Source organism: Oncorhynchus masou, chromosome 24, assembly GCF_036934945.1.
Source record: "Oncorhynchus masou masou isolate Uvic2021 chromosome 24, UVic_Omas_1.1, whole genome shotgun sequence".
In the NCBI taxonomy this organism is placed as follows: Eukaryota; Metazoa; Chordata; class Actinopteri; order Salmoniformes; family Salmonidae; genus Oncorhynchus; species Oncorhynchus masou.
Window position 1 is genome coordinate 23,942,673 of NC_088235.1, and position 16,624 is coordinate 23,959,296.

General features: G+C 40.2%; 1 protein-coding gene across 1 annotated transcript in view; it reads right to left on the reverse strand.

The window, feature by feature from the left end:
* The window catches only part of LOC135511925 (protein sidekick-2-like), a 645,207-nt gene that overhangs the window by 16,603 nt on the left and 611,980 nt on the right, over positions 1 to 16,624 (reverse strand). Inside the window, exon 44 of the mRNA XM_064933447.1 lies at positions 238 to 370. Within this exon, the coding sequence (XP_064789519.1) occupies positions 238 to 370 (133 nt within the window). The remainder of the gene's footprint in view (positions 1 to 237; positions 371 to 16,624) is intronic.

Consider the following 16,624-nt stretch of genomic DNA (forward strand, 5'->3'; position numbering starts at 1 on the left):
CATTAGACCACTACCAGTACACTGGACAATGCACTGAGCCAAACACTCCAGGTGGAAGTTTCAGCTGTCCCTCCCGAATCCTAACCTTAACCACTAAGGGGGAAATACAAACCTGACCACAGATCATCATCTATGGGCATAGCATCAATGTAAAGGTGAGGTGCAGTGGGATCCAATATGTTGACAGACACTCCCAGTGAGAAGGGAGACGTTAAGGGGAGTACATACTGTCGGTACCTTAGAGTCTGATATCTCAGATGGTTTCTCTGTCAGGCTGCTGCTCTCAGCTGGGATCAGATCGTTGTACTTGGTGGTGCTCAAATCCTCGTCAGAGTAGTTGAGACTGCCTGGGCTGGGCCGGGGAGGAGACCTGAGGAGACGGGACAATATAGAGAGATAAATATACACTGAGTGGACAAAACATTAAGAACACCTGTTCTTTCCATGACATAGACTAACCAGGTGAATCCAGGTGAAAGCTATGATCCCTTATTGAGGTCACTTGAGAAATCCACTTCAATCAGTGTAGATGAAGGGTAGGAGACAGGTTAAAGAAGGATTTGCAAGCCTTGAGACAATTGAGACATGTATTATGTGTGCCATGTAAAGGGTGAATGGACAAGACAAAATATTTAAGTGCTGCTGGGTTTTTCATGCTCAACAGTTTCCAGTGTGTCTCAATAATGTTCCACCATCAAAAGGACATCCAGTCAACTTGACACAACTGTGGGAAGCGTTGGAGTCAACATCGGCCGGCATCCCTGTGGAACGCTTTCGATACCTTGTAGAGTCCATGCCCAGACAAATTGAGGCTCTTCTGAAGGCAAAGGGGGCGCAACTCAATATTAGGGAGGTATTCTTAATGTTTTGTACACTTAGTGTATAATTACATAATATAACATTCTAATTACATTGCTATGGCAAGGACAGTCAGTCAATGGCTAATGCACAACATTGGCAATGAAATGAGGTACACTAATATGATAAAATAATAAAGGAATTCTAGCTACAGTACACTCACTTCAACAGAAAGATCCTCTACATAAACAACTTGTATAAAATCACAGAGAAATCTCATTCACACACCAGAGTGACATGGCAGAGAAACTGGATGAAAGGAAGCAGGAAAACAGCTGAAGGATACATACTGATCAGTCAAAACTGTCTCCACGCATTTACCAATAGTGGTATAGAAAGGGAAAGAAGAGAAGGTGCCCTCTAGTATTTTATTTTTTTATTTTTTTATTTTTATTATTATTATTATTTTTAATTTGACCCCTTTTGTTTGTTGGAGACAGATTGTTAGTGTGTTTGCGTATTGGTGGGGAGGTGACCGTGGGGTATGGAGAGGGAGGAGAGGGGATCATGGAACAGACATGAGATCCCAGCCTGTCTATTGTCAGTATTCCCTGAGATGATCTCTTCTGATGAAACACTATGTGGGCTGTCTGTGGAATGCCATTACAGTTAGCCTTGTGACTGACTCATAAATTCAACCCTTGTAGAGTGGAGGAGCTCACTGCATAGGCATAAATCCCATGCAGTCTCAGATAGGAAGGCTCAGGTTGTGTAGATTAGGTTATGTTCAATCCCCATGCAGTCTCAGATAGGAAGGCTCAGGTAGTGTAGATTAGGAAATGTTCAATCCCCATGCAGTCTCAGATAGGAAGGCTCAGGTTGTGTAGATTAGGAAATGTTCAATCCCCATGCAGTCTCAGATAGGAAGGCTCAGGTTATGTTCACTTTATTGTAAAGGTTATCAACATACATATAAATAACGAGATCCATTCAAGAGCCAACAGCCATGTTTCAGGGAGTGTAGGTGACACTTTTTAAACCTCTCCATTCAGAGATATGTGTGGAGGTTTACAAGGAGTGAGAGGGGGTATTTATAAGTATGGAGTGAGAGAGTGTATTTATAAGTATGGAGTGAGAGAGTGTATTTATAAGTATGGAGTAAGAGAGGGAATTTATGAGTATGGAGTGAGAGAGGGTATTTATGAGTATGGAGTGAGAGAGGGTATTTATAAGTATGGAGTGAGAGAGGGTATTTATGAGTATGGAGTGAGAGAGGGTATTTATGAGTATGGAGTGAGAGAGGGTATTTATAAGTATGGCATGAGAGAGGGTATTTATAAGTATGGAGTGAGAGAGAGTATTTATGAGTATGGAGTAAGAGAGGGTATTTGTGAGTATGGAGTGAGAGAGGGTATTTATGAGTATGGAGTGAGAGAGGGTATTTATGAGTATGGAGTGAGAGAGGGTATTTATAAGTATGGCTCAGAGGGTATTTATGAGTATGGAGTGAGAGAGGGTATTTATGAGTATGGAGTGAGAGAGGGTATTTATGAGTATGGAGTAAGAGAGGGTATTTATGAGTATGGCGTAAGAGAGGGTATTTATGAGTATGGAGTGAGAGAGGGTATTTATAAGTATGGAGTGAGAGAGGGTATTTATGAGTATGGAGTGAGAGAGGGTATTTATGAGTATGGAGTAAGAGAGGGTATTTGTGAGTATGGAGTGAGAGAGGGTATTTATGAGTATGGAGTGAGAGAGGGTATTTATGAGTATGGAGTGAGAGAGGGTATTTATAAGTATGGAGTGAGAGAGGGTATTTATAAGTATGAAGTGAGAGAGGGTATTAATAAGTATGGAGTGAGAGAGGGTATTTATAAGTATGTAGTGAGAGAGGGTATTTATAAGTATGGAGTGAGATAAGATATTTATGAGTATGGAGTAAGAGAGGGTATTTATGAGTATGGAGTGAGAGAGTGTATTTATGAGTATGGAGTGAGAGAGGGAATTTATGAGTATGGAGTGAGAGAGGGTATTTATGAGTATGGAGTGAGAGAGGGTATTCATGAGTATGGAGTGAGAGAGGGTATTTATAAGTATGGAGTGAGAGAGGGTATTTATAAGTATGAAGTGAGAGAGGGTATTTTGAGTATGGAGTGAGAGAGGGTATTTTGAGTATGGAGTGAGAGAGGGAATTTATGAGTATGGAGTGAGAGAGGGTATTTATAAGTATGGAGTGAGAGAGGGTATTCATGAGTATGGAGTGAGAGAGGGTATTTATAAGTATGGAGTGAGAGAGGGTATTTATAAGTATGAAGTGAGAGAGGGTATTTTGAGTATGGAGTGAGAGAGGGTATTTATGAGTATGGAGTGAGAGAGGGTATTTATGAGTATGGTGTAAGAGAGGGTATTTATGAGTATGGAGTGAGAGAGGGTATTTATGAGTATGGAGTGAGAGAGGGTATTTATGAGTATGGCGTGAGAGAGGGTATTTGTGAGTATGGAGTAAGAGAGGGTATTTATGAGTATGGAGTGAGAGAGGGTATTTATGAGTATGGAGTGAGAGAGGGTATTTATGAGTATGGAGTGAGAGAGGGTATTTATGAGTGTGAAGTAAGAGAGGGTATTTATAAGTATGGAGTGAGAGAGGGTATTTATAAGTATGGAGTGAGAGAGGGTATTTATGAGTATGGAGTAAGAGAGGGTATTTATGAGTATGGAGTGAGAGAGGTTATTTATGAGTATGGAGTGAGAGAGGGTATTTATAAGTATGGAGTGAGAGAGGGTATTTATAAGTATGGAGTGAGAGAGGGTATTTATGAGTATGGAGTGAGAGAGGGTATTTATAAGTATGGAGTGAGAGAGGGTATTTATGAGTATGGAGTGAGAGAGGGTATTTATGAGTATGGAGTGAGAGGGGGTATTTATGAGTATGGAGTAAGAGAGGGTATTTATGAGTATGGAGTGAGAGAGGGTATTTATGAGTATGGAGTGAGAGAGGTTATTTATGAGTATGGAGTGAGAGAGGGTATTTATGAGTATGGAGTGAGAGAGGGTATTTATGAGTATGGAGTGAGAGAGGGTATTTATAAGTATGGAGTGAGAGAGGGTATTTATGAGTATGGCGTGAGAGAGGGTATTTGTGAGTATGGAGTAAGAGAGGGTATTTATGAGTATGGAGTGAGAGAGGGTATTTATGAGTATGGAGTGAGAGAGGGTATTTATGAGTATGGAGTGAGAGAGGGTATGTATAAGTATGGAGTGAGAGAGAGTATTTATGAGTATGGAGTGAGAGAGGGTATTTATAAGTATGGAGTAAGAGAGGGTATTTTTTGAGTATGGAGTGAGAGAGGGTATTTATAAGTATGGAGTGAGAGAGGGTATTTATGAGTATGGAGTGAGAGAGGGTATTTATGAGTATGGAGTGAGAGAGGGTATTTATGAGTATGGAGTGAGAGAGGGTATTTATGAGTATGGAGTGAGAGAGGGTATTTATAAGTATGGAGTGAGAGAGGGTATTTATGAGTATGGCGTGAGAGAGGGTATTTGTGAGTATGGAGTAAGAGAGGGTATTTATAAGTATGGAGTGAGAGAGGGTATTTATAAGTATGGAGTGAGAGAGGGTATTTATGAGTATGGAGTAAGAGAGGGTATTTATGAGTATGGAGTGAGAGAGGGTATTTATGAGTATGGAGTGAGAGAGGGTATTTATAAGTATGGAGTGAGAGAGGGTATTTATAAGTATGGAGTGAGAGAGGGTATTTATGAGTATGGAGTGAGAGAGGGTATTTATAAGTATGGAGTGAGAGAGGGTATTTATGAGTATGGAGTGAGAGAGGGTATTTATGAGTATGGAGTGAGAGGGGGTATGTATAAGTATGGAGTGAGAGAGAGTATTTATGAGTATGGAGTGAGAGAGGGTATTTATAAGTATGGAGTAAGAGAGGGTATTTTTTGAGTATGTAGTGAGAGAGGGTATTTATAAGTATGGAGTGAGAGAGGGTATTTATGAGTATGGAGTGAGAGAGGGTATTTATGAGTATGGAGTGAGAGAGGGTATTTATGAGTATGGAGTGAGAGAGGGTATTTATGAGTATGGAGTGAGAGAGGGTATTTATGAGTATGGCGTGAGAGAGGGTATTTATGAGTATGGCGTGAGAGAGGGTATTTGTGAGTATGGAGTAAGAGAGGGTATTTATAAGTATGGAGTGAGAGAGGGTATTTATAAGTATGGAGTGAGAGAGGGTATTTATGAGTATGGAGTAAGAGAGGGTATTTATGAGTATGGAGTGAGAGAGGGTATTTATGAGTATGGAGTGAGAGAGGGTATTTATAAGTATGGAGTGAGAGAGGGTATTTATAAGTATGGAGTGAGAGAGGGTATTTATGAGTATGGAGTGAGAGAGGGTATTTATAAGTATGGAGTGAGAGAGGGTATTTATGAGTATGGAGTGAGAGAGGGTATTTATGAGTATGGAGTGAGAGGGGGTATTTATGAGTATGGAGTAAGAGAGGGTATTTATGAGTATGGAGTGAGAGAGGGTATTTATGAGTATGGAGTGAGAGAGGTTATTTATGAGTATGGAGTGAGAGAGGGTATTTATGAGTATGGAGTGAGAGAGGGTATTTATGAGTATGGAGTGAGAGAGGGTATTTATAAGTATGGAGTGAGAGAGGGTATTTATGAGTATGGCGTGAGAGAGGGTATTTGTGAGTATGGAGTAAGAGAGGGTATTTATGAGTATGGAGTGAGAGAGGGTATTTATGTTTATGGAGTGAGAGAGGGTATTTATGAGTATGGAGTGAGAGAGGGTATGTATAAGTATGGAGTGAGAGAGAGTATTTATGAGTATGGAGTGAGAGAGGGTATTTATAAGTATGGAGTAAGAGAGGGTATTTATAAGTATGGAGTGAGAGAGGGTATTTATGAGTATGGCGTGAGAGAGGGTATTTGTGAGTATGGAGTAAGAGAGGGTATTTATGAGTATGGAGTGAGAGAGGGTATTTATGAGTATGGAGTGAGAGAGGGTATTTATGAGTGTGGAGTGAGAGAGGGTATTTATGAGTATGGAGTAAGAGAGGGTATTTATAAGTATGGAGTGAGAGAGGGTATTTATAAGTATGGAGTGAGAGAGGGTATTTATGAGTATGGAGTGAGAGAGGGTATTTATGAGTATGGAGTGAGAGAGGGTATTTATGAGTATGGAGTGAGAGAGGGTATTTATAAGTATGGAGTGAGAGAGGGTATTTATGAGTATGGAGTGAGAGAGGGTATTTATGAGTATGGAGTGAGAGAGGGTATTTATAAGTATGGAGTGAGAGAGGGTATTTATGAGTATGGAGTGAGAGAGGGTATTTATGAGTATGGAGTGAGAGATGGTATTTATAAGTATGGAGTGAGAGAGGGTATTTATGAGTATGGAGTGAGAGAGGGTATTTATGAGTATGGTGTAAGAGAGGGTATTTATGAGTATGGAGTGAGAGAGGGTATTTATGAGTATGGGGTGAGAGAGGGTATTTATGAGTATGGAGTGAGAGAGGGTATTTATGAGTATGGAGTAAGAGAGGGTATTTATGAGTATGGAGTGAGAGAGGGTATTTATAAGTATGGAGTGAGAGAGGGTATTTATAAGTATGGAGTGAGAGAGGGTATTTATGAGTATGGAGTGAGAGAGGATATGTATGAGTATGGAGTGAGAGAGGGTATTTATAAGTATGGAGTGAGAGGGGGTATTTATGAGTATGGAGTAAGAGAGGGTATTTATGAGTATGGAGTGAGAGAGGGTATTTATAAGTATGGAGTGAGAGAGGGTATTTATAAGTATGGAGTGAGAGAGGGTATTTATGAGTATGGAGTGAGAGAGGGTATTTATAAGTATGGAGTGAGAGAGGGTATTTATGAGTATGGAGTGAGAGAGGGTATTTATGAGTATGGAGTGAGAGATGGTATTTATAAGTATGGAGTGAGAGAGGGTATTTATGAGTATGGAGTGAGAGAGGGTATTTATGAGTATGGAGTGAGAGAGGGTATTTATGAGTATGGAGTGAGAGAGGGTATTTATGAGTATGGAGTGAGAGAGGGTATTTATGAGTATGGAGTGAGAGAGGGTATTTATGAGTATGGAGTAAGAGAGGGTATTTATGAGTATGGAGTGAGAGAGGGTATTTATAAGTATGCAGTGAGAGAGGGTATTTATGAGTATGGGGTGAGAGAGGGTATTTATGAGTATGGAGTGAGAGAGGGTATTTATGAGTATGGAGTGAGAGAGGGTATTTATGAGTATGGAGTAAGAGAGGGTATTTATGAGTATGGAGTGAGAGAGGGTATTTATAAGTATGGAGTGAGAGAGGGTATTTATAAGTATGGAGTGAGAGAGGGTATTTATAAGTATGGAGTGAGAGAGGGTATTTATGAGTATGGAGTGAGAGAGGGTATTTGTGAGTATGGAGTAAGAGAGGGTATTTATGAGTATGGAGTGAGAGAGGGTATTTATGAGTATGGAGTGAGAGAGGGTATTTATGAGTAGGGAGTGAGAGAGGGTATGTATAAGTATGGAGTGAGAGAGAGTATTTATGAGTATGGAGTGAGAGAGGGTATTTATAAGTATGGAGTGAGAGAGGGTATTTTTTGAGTATGGAGTGAGAGAGGGTATTTATAAGTATGGAGTGAGAGAGGGTATTTATGAGTATGGAGTGAGAGAGGGTATTTATGAGTATGGAGTGAGAGAGGGTATTTATGAGTATGGAGTGAGAGAGGGTATTTGTGAGTATGGAGTAAGAGAGGGTATTTATGAGTATGGAGTGAGAGAGGGTATTTATGAGTATGGAGTGAGAGAGGGTATTTATGAGTATGGAGTGAGAGAGGGTATGTATAAGTATGGAGTGAGAGAGGGTATTTATAAGTATGGAGTGAGAGAGGGTATTTATGAGTATGGCGTGAGAGAGGGTATTTGTGAGTATGGAGTAAGAGAGGGTATTTATGAGTATGGAGTGAGAGAGGGTATTTATGAGTATGGAGTGAGAGAGGGTATTTATGAGTATGGAGTGAGAGAGGGTATTTATAAGTATGGAGTGAGAGAGAGTATTTATGAGTATGGAGTGAGAGAGGGTATTTATGAGTATGGAGTGAGAGAGGGTATTTATGAGTATGGAGTGAGAGAGGGTATTTATGAGTATGGAGTGAGAGAGGGTATTTATGAGTATGGAGTAAGAGAGGGTATTTATGAGTATGGAGTAAGAGAGGGTATTTATAAGTATGGAGTGAGAGAGGGTATTTATAAGTATGGAGTGAGAGAGGGTATTTATGAGTATGGAGTAAGAGAGGGTATTTATGAGTATGGAGTGAGAGAGTGTATTTATGAGTATGGAGTGAGAGAGGGTATTTATGAGTATGGAGTGAGAGAGGGTATTTATGAGTATGGTGTAAGCGAGGGTATTTATGAGTATGGAGTGAGAGAGGGTATTTATGAGTATGGAGTGAGAGAGGGTATTTATGAGTATGGAGTGAGAGAGGGTATTTATGAGTATGGAGTAAGAGAGGGTATTTATGAGTATGGAGTGAGAGAGGGTATTTATAAGTATGCAGTGAGAGAGGGTATTTATGAGTATGGGGTGAGAGAGGGTATTTATGAGTATGGAGTGAGAGAGGGTATTTATGAGTATGGAGTAAGAGAGGGTATTTATGAGTATGGAGTAAGAGAGGGTATTTATGAGTATGGAGTGAGAGAGGGTATTTATAAGTATGGAGTGAGAGAGGGTATTTATGAGTATGGAGTGAAAGAGGGTTTTTATGAGTATGGAGTAAGAGAGGTTATTTATGAGTATGGAGTGAGAGAGGGTATTTATGAGTATGGAGTGAGAGAGGGTATTTATGAGTATGGAGTGAGAGAGGGTATTTATGAGTATGGAGTAAGAGAGGGTATTTATGAGTATGGAGTGAGAGAGGGTATTTATAAGTATGGAGTGAGAGAGGGTATTTATAAGTATGGAGTGAGAGAGGGTATTTATAAGTATGGAGTGAGAGAGGATATTTATGAGTATGGAGTGAGAGAGGGTATTTATAAGTATGGAGTGAGAGGGCTATTTATGAGTATGGAGTAAGAGAGGGTATTTATGAGTATGGAGTGATAGAGGGTATTTATGAGTATGGAGTGAGAGAGGGTATTTATGAGTATGGAGTGAGAGAGGGTATTTATAAGTATGGAGTGAGATAGGATATTTATGAGTATGGAGTGAGAGAGGGTATTTATAAATATGGAGTGAGAGGGGGTATTTATGAGTATGGAGTGAGAGATGGTATTTATAAGTATGGAGTGAGAGAGGTTATTTATGAGTATGGAGTGAGAGAGGGTATTTATGAGTATGGAGTGAGAGAGGGTATTTATAAGTATGGCGTGAGAGGGGGTGTTTATGAGTATGGCTTGAGAGAGGGTATTTATAAGTTTGGAGTGAGAGAGGGTATTTATAAGTATGGAGTGAGAGAGGGTATTTATAAGTATGGAGTGAGATAAGATATTTATGAGTATGGAGTAAGAGAGGGTATTTATGAGTATGGAGTAAGAGAGGGTATTTATGAGTATGGAGTGAGAGAGGGTATTTATGAGTATGGAGTGAGAGAGGGTATTTATGAGTATGGAGTGAGAGAGGATATTTATGAGTATGGAGTGAGAGAGGGTATTTATGAGTATGGAGTGAGAGAGGATATTTATGAGTATGGAGTGAGAGAGGATATGAAAAATATGTTTTGCATTCGGGATAAGTTCCTCCACATTTTCCTCCGTCTGTCCCTGTAAGCCTGTTAAATAATCAGACATCCATTTATGCTGAATGGCCTTGGTTTGTTTGGTTGGGAGAGCCTCTCTCTATCTCTCTGTCTTTCTCTGGACACACTGTCACTGAAAGGCCTGAAAACCAACTTAATTTTTTCCCACAAATATTTATATTTTAGTTTGAGTGCATTCCTAAATCCCAATGGTTAAGTAAACATTTGAAACTTTCATGAGAAAGAAATCTGGAGAAGAGGGCGGGGGATTATCATATCATGAGCGTGTTCTTGATAAATTTGAACTAAACCACAAAAAACCTTTAGGGATATCACTGAGAGAGCTGTAATTCAAGTACTAATAATAATGTTAATAATTTATAACAAGACTACATTTAATACACTTAAACTTGGATGCAGGAGAGAAACGCAGACAATGGAAAGTTAACGTATTATTGCCATTTTCTATCTCTACTGTGTCTCGGTTATGAAACACGAAACAGTAAAATGGGATATGAAGGTTATGAGGAACAATACCACAAATGTGACGGTTTTTGCATTGTTGATTATTTGGACAAATCACGATTTCAATTGAGTACATACACCTAGTATGTCATTATTTCACTTGGTCCCCATGGCCCCTCAATTTTAGGGCTCCCAAGTGATGCAACGGTCTAAGCCACTACATCTCAGTGCTAGAGGCGTCCCTACAGACCGTGGTTCGATCCCGGGCAGTATCACAACCGGCTGTGATCTGGATTCCCATAGGGCGGCGCACAATTGGCTCAGCGTCGTCCGGGAAGGTTTGGGCGTGGTCATCCCCCACCCCCTCAACAGTCTTTACTCTGCCTCCATCCCAATGGACAATTGTTTACTCATCAGTGCTACAGTTATGTATATATGTTTTTTGAAAAACAAGCAAGAATTTGGAGTTTTGGTGAGGAGATCACCGGAACAATATCAGTCTTTCGGCGCGCGAGGAAGAGGGTGCATGCTTGCTAATTTTGCTTTCCTATTGAACATACTACTTTCCGTATGAGATATTATAGTTTATTTGCATTTTAGAGAATTATTTTCCTTTCATTTTTTAGTGACAGGGACAGGGAAATTCAGATGAATGACGTGCCCAAAGTAAACTGCCTGTTCCTCAAAGTAAACTGCCTGTTTCCATTGACTGCCTTTACAGTATCCAAAGACTGCCTTTACAGTATCCAAAGATGTAGGACTCAGATTTCACTTCCTATGGCTTCCACTAGATGTCAACAGTCTTTAGACATTGTTTCAGGATTGTATTCTGAAAAATTAGAGAGTAAGACCACTTTGAATGAGTGGACCCTGCAGTGTCCCAGAGCTCTTTACTGTGCTCGACTGAAAGTGCGCCGTTCTTGTTTTTCTTTTATATTGACGAAGCTATTGTCCAGTTGAAATTGTATTGATTATTATGACTAAAAACAACCTGAGGATTGATAATAAACATCGTTTGACATTTTCTACGAACTTTACTGATACTTTTGGGATTTTTCTTCTGCCTGTTATGACCGCCTTAGAGCCATTACTGAACACAACACGCCAACAAAATGGAAGTTTTTGGATATGAAGAGGGACTTTATCAAACAAAACAAACATTTATTGGGTAACTGGGAGTCTTGTGAGTGCAACCATATGAAGATAATCAAAGGTAAGTGATTAATTTTATCGCTATTTCTGACTTTTGTTACTCCTCTAATGGGCTGGTAACTGTTTGTAATGTTTTGTGTGCTGGGCGCTGTCCTCAGATAATCGCATGGCTTTCGCTGTAAAGCCTTTTAAAAATCTGACACAACGGTTGGAATAACAAGAAGTTCATATTTAAGCCGATGTATAACACTTGTATGTTTTTTACATTTCTATTATGTGTATTTCTGTTTTTGAATTTTGCGCTCTGCAATTTTACCAGATGTTGGCCAGGTGGGACCCCCTAGAGAGGTTAATGTGTTTATGGTTGAATCATCAGCATTCATGGACACACATGCTTTGTTTAATGTCAGTGGTAGGTCATTGGTAAAAATAGAAAAGAGTAGAGGGCCTAGAGAGCTGCCCTGCGGTACACCATACTTTACATTTTTGACATGACAGAATCTTCTATTAAAGAAAACCCTTTGAGTTCTATTAGATAGATTGCCATATCATGGATTCAGAGCTAAGGTTAAAACTCTAGCGTCGAGCAATCCTGTATCCGAGAGCGTAAACATAGCCTCAAGCTCATTACCATAACGCAACGTTTCCTATTCATGAAAATCGCAAATGAAATGAAATAAATATATTGAAACACAAGCTTAGCCTTTTGTTAACAACACTGTCATCTCAGATTTTCAAAATATGCTTTAACCAAATCTACACAAGCATTTGTGTAAGAGTATTGATAGCCTAGCATCAGCAGGCAACATTTTCACAAAAACAAGAAAAGCATTCAAATAAAATAATTTACCTTCGGATGTTTTCAATGACGAGACTCTCAGTTAGATAGCAAATGTTCAGCTGTTCCAAAAAGATTATTTGTGTAGGAGAAATCGCTCCGTTTTGTTCATCACGTTTGGCTAAGAAAAACCCCCGAAAATTCAGTCATTACAACGCCAAACTTTTTTCCAAATTAGCTCCATAATATTGACAGAAACATGGCAAACGGAAAAATACTGCAGCTGGAGATTACGCAATAATTGCGACGGAGGACACCAAGCGACCACCTGGTAGATGTAGTGTCTTATGGTCAATCTTCCAATGATATGCCTACAGATACGTTACAATGCTGCAGACACCTTGGGGAAAACGTGGAAAAGGTAAGCTGACTCCTAGCTCCTCCACAGCCATATAAGGAGTCATTGCCATGAGGGGTTTCAAAAAATGCGGCACTTCCTGATTGTATTTTTATCTGTTTTTTTTCTGTAACATCAGTTCTGTGGCACTCACAGACAATATCTTTGCAGTTTTGGAAACGTCAGAGTGTTTTCTTTCCAAAGCTGTCAATTATATGCATAGTCGAGCATCTTTTCGTGACAAAATAGCTTGTTTAAAACGGGAACGTTTTTCATCTAAAAATTTAAATAGCACCCCCTATATCCAAGAAGTTAAAAGCCATAACACATATGTGTTTTCAACAACAGGTTATGATCAATAATATCAAAGGCTGCATTGAAATCTAACAGTACTGCTCCCACAATCATCTTATTATCAATTTATTTCAACCAATCATCAGTAATTTGTGTCAGTGCAGTACATGTTGAGTGCCCTTCTCTATAAGCATGCTGACAGTCTGTTAATTTGGTTACAGAGAAATAGCATTTTTTTTAAACCTTTATTTAACTAGGATAGTTAGTTAAGAGTCAATTATTATTTACAATGACAGCCTACCCCGGCCAAACCTGGACGACGCTGGGCCAATTGTGCGCCGCCCTATGGGACTCCCAATCACGGCCGTTTGTGATATTGCCTGGAATCAAACCAAAGTTTGTAATGACACCTCTTGCACTGAGATGCAGTGCCTTAGACCGCTGTGCCACTCGGAAGCTCTGTATTTAGTCAAACACCATTTTCTTCCAACAGTTTGCTAAGTGCTGGCAGCAAGCTTTTAGGTCTGTTGTTAGAACCAGCAAAGGCCACTTTACCACTCTTGGGTAGCGGAATTACCTTAGCTTCCCTCCAGGCCTGAGGACAAAGACTTTCCTCTAGGTTCAGATTAAAGATATGACAGATAGGAGTGGCTATCGAGTCAGCTACCATCCTCAGTAGCTTTCCATCTAAATTGTCGATGCCAGGAGGTTTGTCATAATCCACCTCTCCCACAGTAACTTTACAAAATGTTAACTTGCATTAAAAAACAAGTAATGAAAGAAAAATATTGCATGAATACGATTCCTCACTGTTCGTTGTTGGCATTTCCTGCCTAAGTTTGCCCACTTTGCCAATTAATTAGTCATTCAAATAATTGTCAACATCAAATGGTTTTGTGATGCATAAGCCATCTGATTCGATGAAAGGTAGAGTTTATATATTCTTTCTGCAAATAATTTCCATCATTCTTTATGTAATTGATCTTGGCTTCATAATAGTGTCTTCTTCTTTTTGTTGAGTTTAGTCACATTATTTCTCAATTTGCAGTAAGTCAGTCAGTCTGATGTGCAGCCAGACTTATTAGCCACTCCTTTTGCCCCATCTCTTTCAACCATACACTTTTCAATTCCTCATCAATCCATGGAGCCTTAACACTTCTGACAGTCAGTTTCTTAACAGGTGCTTGTTTATCAATAATTAGAAGATGCAATTTCTTAAATCCATCAAGTGCAGAGTCTGGATGCTCCTTCAATCACATCAGACCAACAAATATTTTTAACATCATCTACATAAGAGTCACAGCAAAATATTTTGTATGATCTCTCATACACTATTTTAGGCCCAGCTTTCAGAAATGTGGCTTTTCTGGATATAGCCACAATATTGTGATCACTGCATCCAATGGGTATGGATACAGCTTAAGAACAAAGTTCTACAGTATTAGTGAAAGTGTGATAGATATATGTGGATGATCTTGTTCCTGTAGCGTTAATAACCTGAACCAGATTGCAGGCACTAGTTACAGTGAGAAGCTTCCTCTTGAGAGGACAGCTTGATGAAAACCAGTCTATATTCAGGTCCCCAAGAAAGTAGACCTTTCTGTTTACATCACATACAATATCAAGCATTTCACAGATATTAGATACTGACTGTAAGCACATAGTGGCATATAGCAACACCCCAAAAGAAAAGGCTTTAGATGTGCCAAGTGAACCTGCAACCACAACACTTCAACAACCCTCAACATAAGATCTTCTCTATTCATTACAGGAATATGGCTCTGAATATATACAGCAACATCTCCCCATAAGCATTTATGTCTCTTTTATATATGGTATATTGCTACTGCTGTATTATGAAATGAATTATCTAAGTGTGTTACAGAAATGGCTAATAGATGAATGTCATCTGATGTTAGCAGGTTACTGATTCCATTAACCTTATTTCTAAGGCTACATGCATTAATATGGGTTATTTCAGCACTTTCCTGGGTAGCTTATTATAAATAGACATAATATGGAAAAGAGCAAACAACCTACCCAACCTCTAGTGGTCCTGGGCTAATCTCACACAGCAGACTTCACAGCAAGTTTCAGAGACACATTGGACTGGTTCCACCATTGTGTCTTCTGTGAGAAGGGACTAGTCGTGGCTGGGGTGGCCCCTCTATGGGCAGACAAAGGGTTAAGGAGTGAATGTGAAGAAAATGTTATTGTTGGCCCTGTGAGAGATTATGATAAACTGCCTGTTTAAAAATTCTGAGGAAGCTCCACTCAACAGACCCACTCCTCCCATAATCCCCTTCTCTCTCCCTTTCTCCACACTAACTCTGATGCTCATTCACTTTTGAGTGAGTGAGGTGTGAATTATTTAACAATTCTCCGGCATAGAGAGGGGGTAGTAGCACCCTTATCACCCTCTTCAGCCCGAAATCCAGTCTCGGGGTAGTTGGTTGGTGTGTTGGTGTGTAGTGAATATAGAAGGGGTGTAATCCACCCTCACCCCCTCCTCTGCTCCCCTCCTTGGGCCTGTGGGACTCATTAACAATGAGTGCAGTTGCGTTCCACAGCTTTGTGAACTTCGGGAGTGCCTCAAGCTCCTTTAACTCATACCCTCATTCCTTCCTTAATCGCTCTTGGCCAAAGGCCACTTTCCACTGGGCACAGACGTAACTTCAATGTCTAGTTTTGATTTACATTTTGGTTAAGTTGTCAACTAACGTGAATTCACCGTGAAATCAACAAAACATTTCACCACGTCAATAAATGTAGGTTGCAAGTTATGTGATTCAATGCCATCACAATACATTTTTTGGTTGAAATTATGTGGAAACATTGATTCAACCAGTTTTTTCCCAGTGGGTTATCACCAGTGGTGTAAAGTAATTAATTAAGTAAAAAATACTTTAAAGTACAACTTAAGTAGATTTTTGGGGGAATCTGTAGTACTATTAATATTTTGGAAAATTTTACTTTTACTTCACTAGATTCCCAAATAAAATGATGTACTATTTTTCTTCATACATTTTCCCTTACACCTAAAAGTACTCGTTACATTTTGAATGGTTAGCAGAACAGGAAAATTGTCTAATTCACACACTTATCAAGAGAACATCCCTGGTCATGTCACGACTTCTGCCAAAGTCAGTTTCTCTCTTTGTTCGGGCGGTGTTCAGCGGTCGACGTCACTGGTCTTCTAGCCATCGCAGATCCATTTTTCATGTTCCATTTGTTTTGTCTGATTGTCACAGTCACCTGGTTTCAATTCCCTAATTACATGTTGTATATGTTCCCTCTGTTTCCCCCATGTCCTTGTTGGGAATTGTTCATTGTAAGTATGTGTGCCTTTTGTGACTGGTGCGAGATGGGTTGTGTGACTGGTGCGAGATGGGTTGTGTGACTGGTGCGAGATGGGTTTTGTGACTGGTGCGAGACGGGTTTTGTGACTGGTGCGAGATGGGTTGTGTGACTGGTGCGAGATGGGTTTTGTGACTGGTGCGAGACGGGTTTTGTGACTGGTGCGAGACGGGTTTTGTGACTGGTGCGAGACGGGTTTTGTGACTGGTGCGAGACGGGTTTTGTGACTGGTGCGAGATGGGTTTTGTGACTGGTGCGAGATGGGTTTTGTGACTGGTGCGAGACGGGTTTTGTGACTGGTGCGAGACGGGTTTTGTGACTGGTGCGAGATGGGTTTTGTGACTGGTGCGAGATGGGTTTTGTGACTGGTGCGAGATGGGTTTTGTGACTGGTGCGAGACGGGTTTTGTGACTGGTGCGAGACGGGTTTTGTGACTGGTGCGAGATGGGTTTTGTGACTGGTGCGAGATGGGTTTTGTGACTGGTGCGAGACGGGTTTTGTGACTGGTGCGAGACGGGTTTTGTGACTGGTGTGAGACGGGTTTTGTGACTGGTGCGAGACGGGTTTTGTGACTGGTGCGAGACGGGTTTAGTGACTGGTGCGAGACGGGTTTAGTGACTGGTGC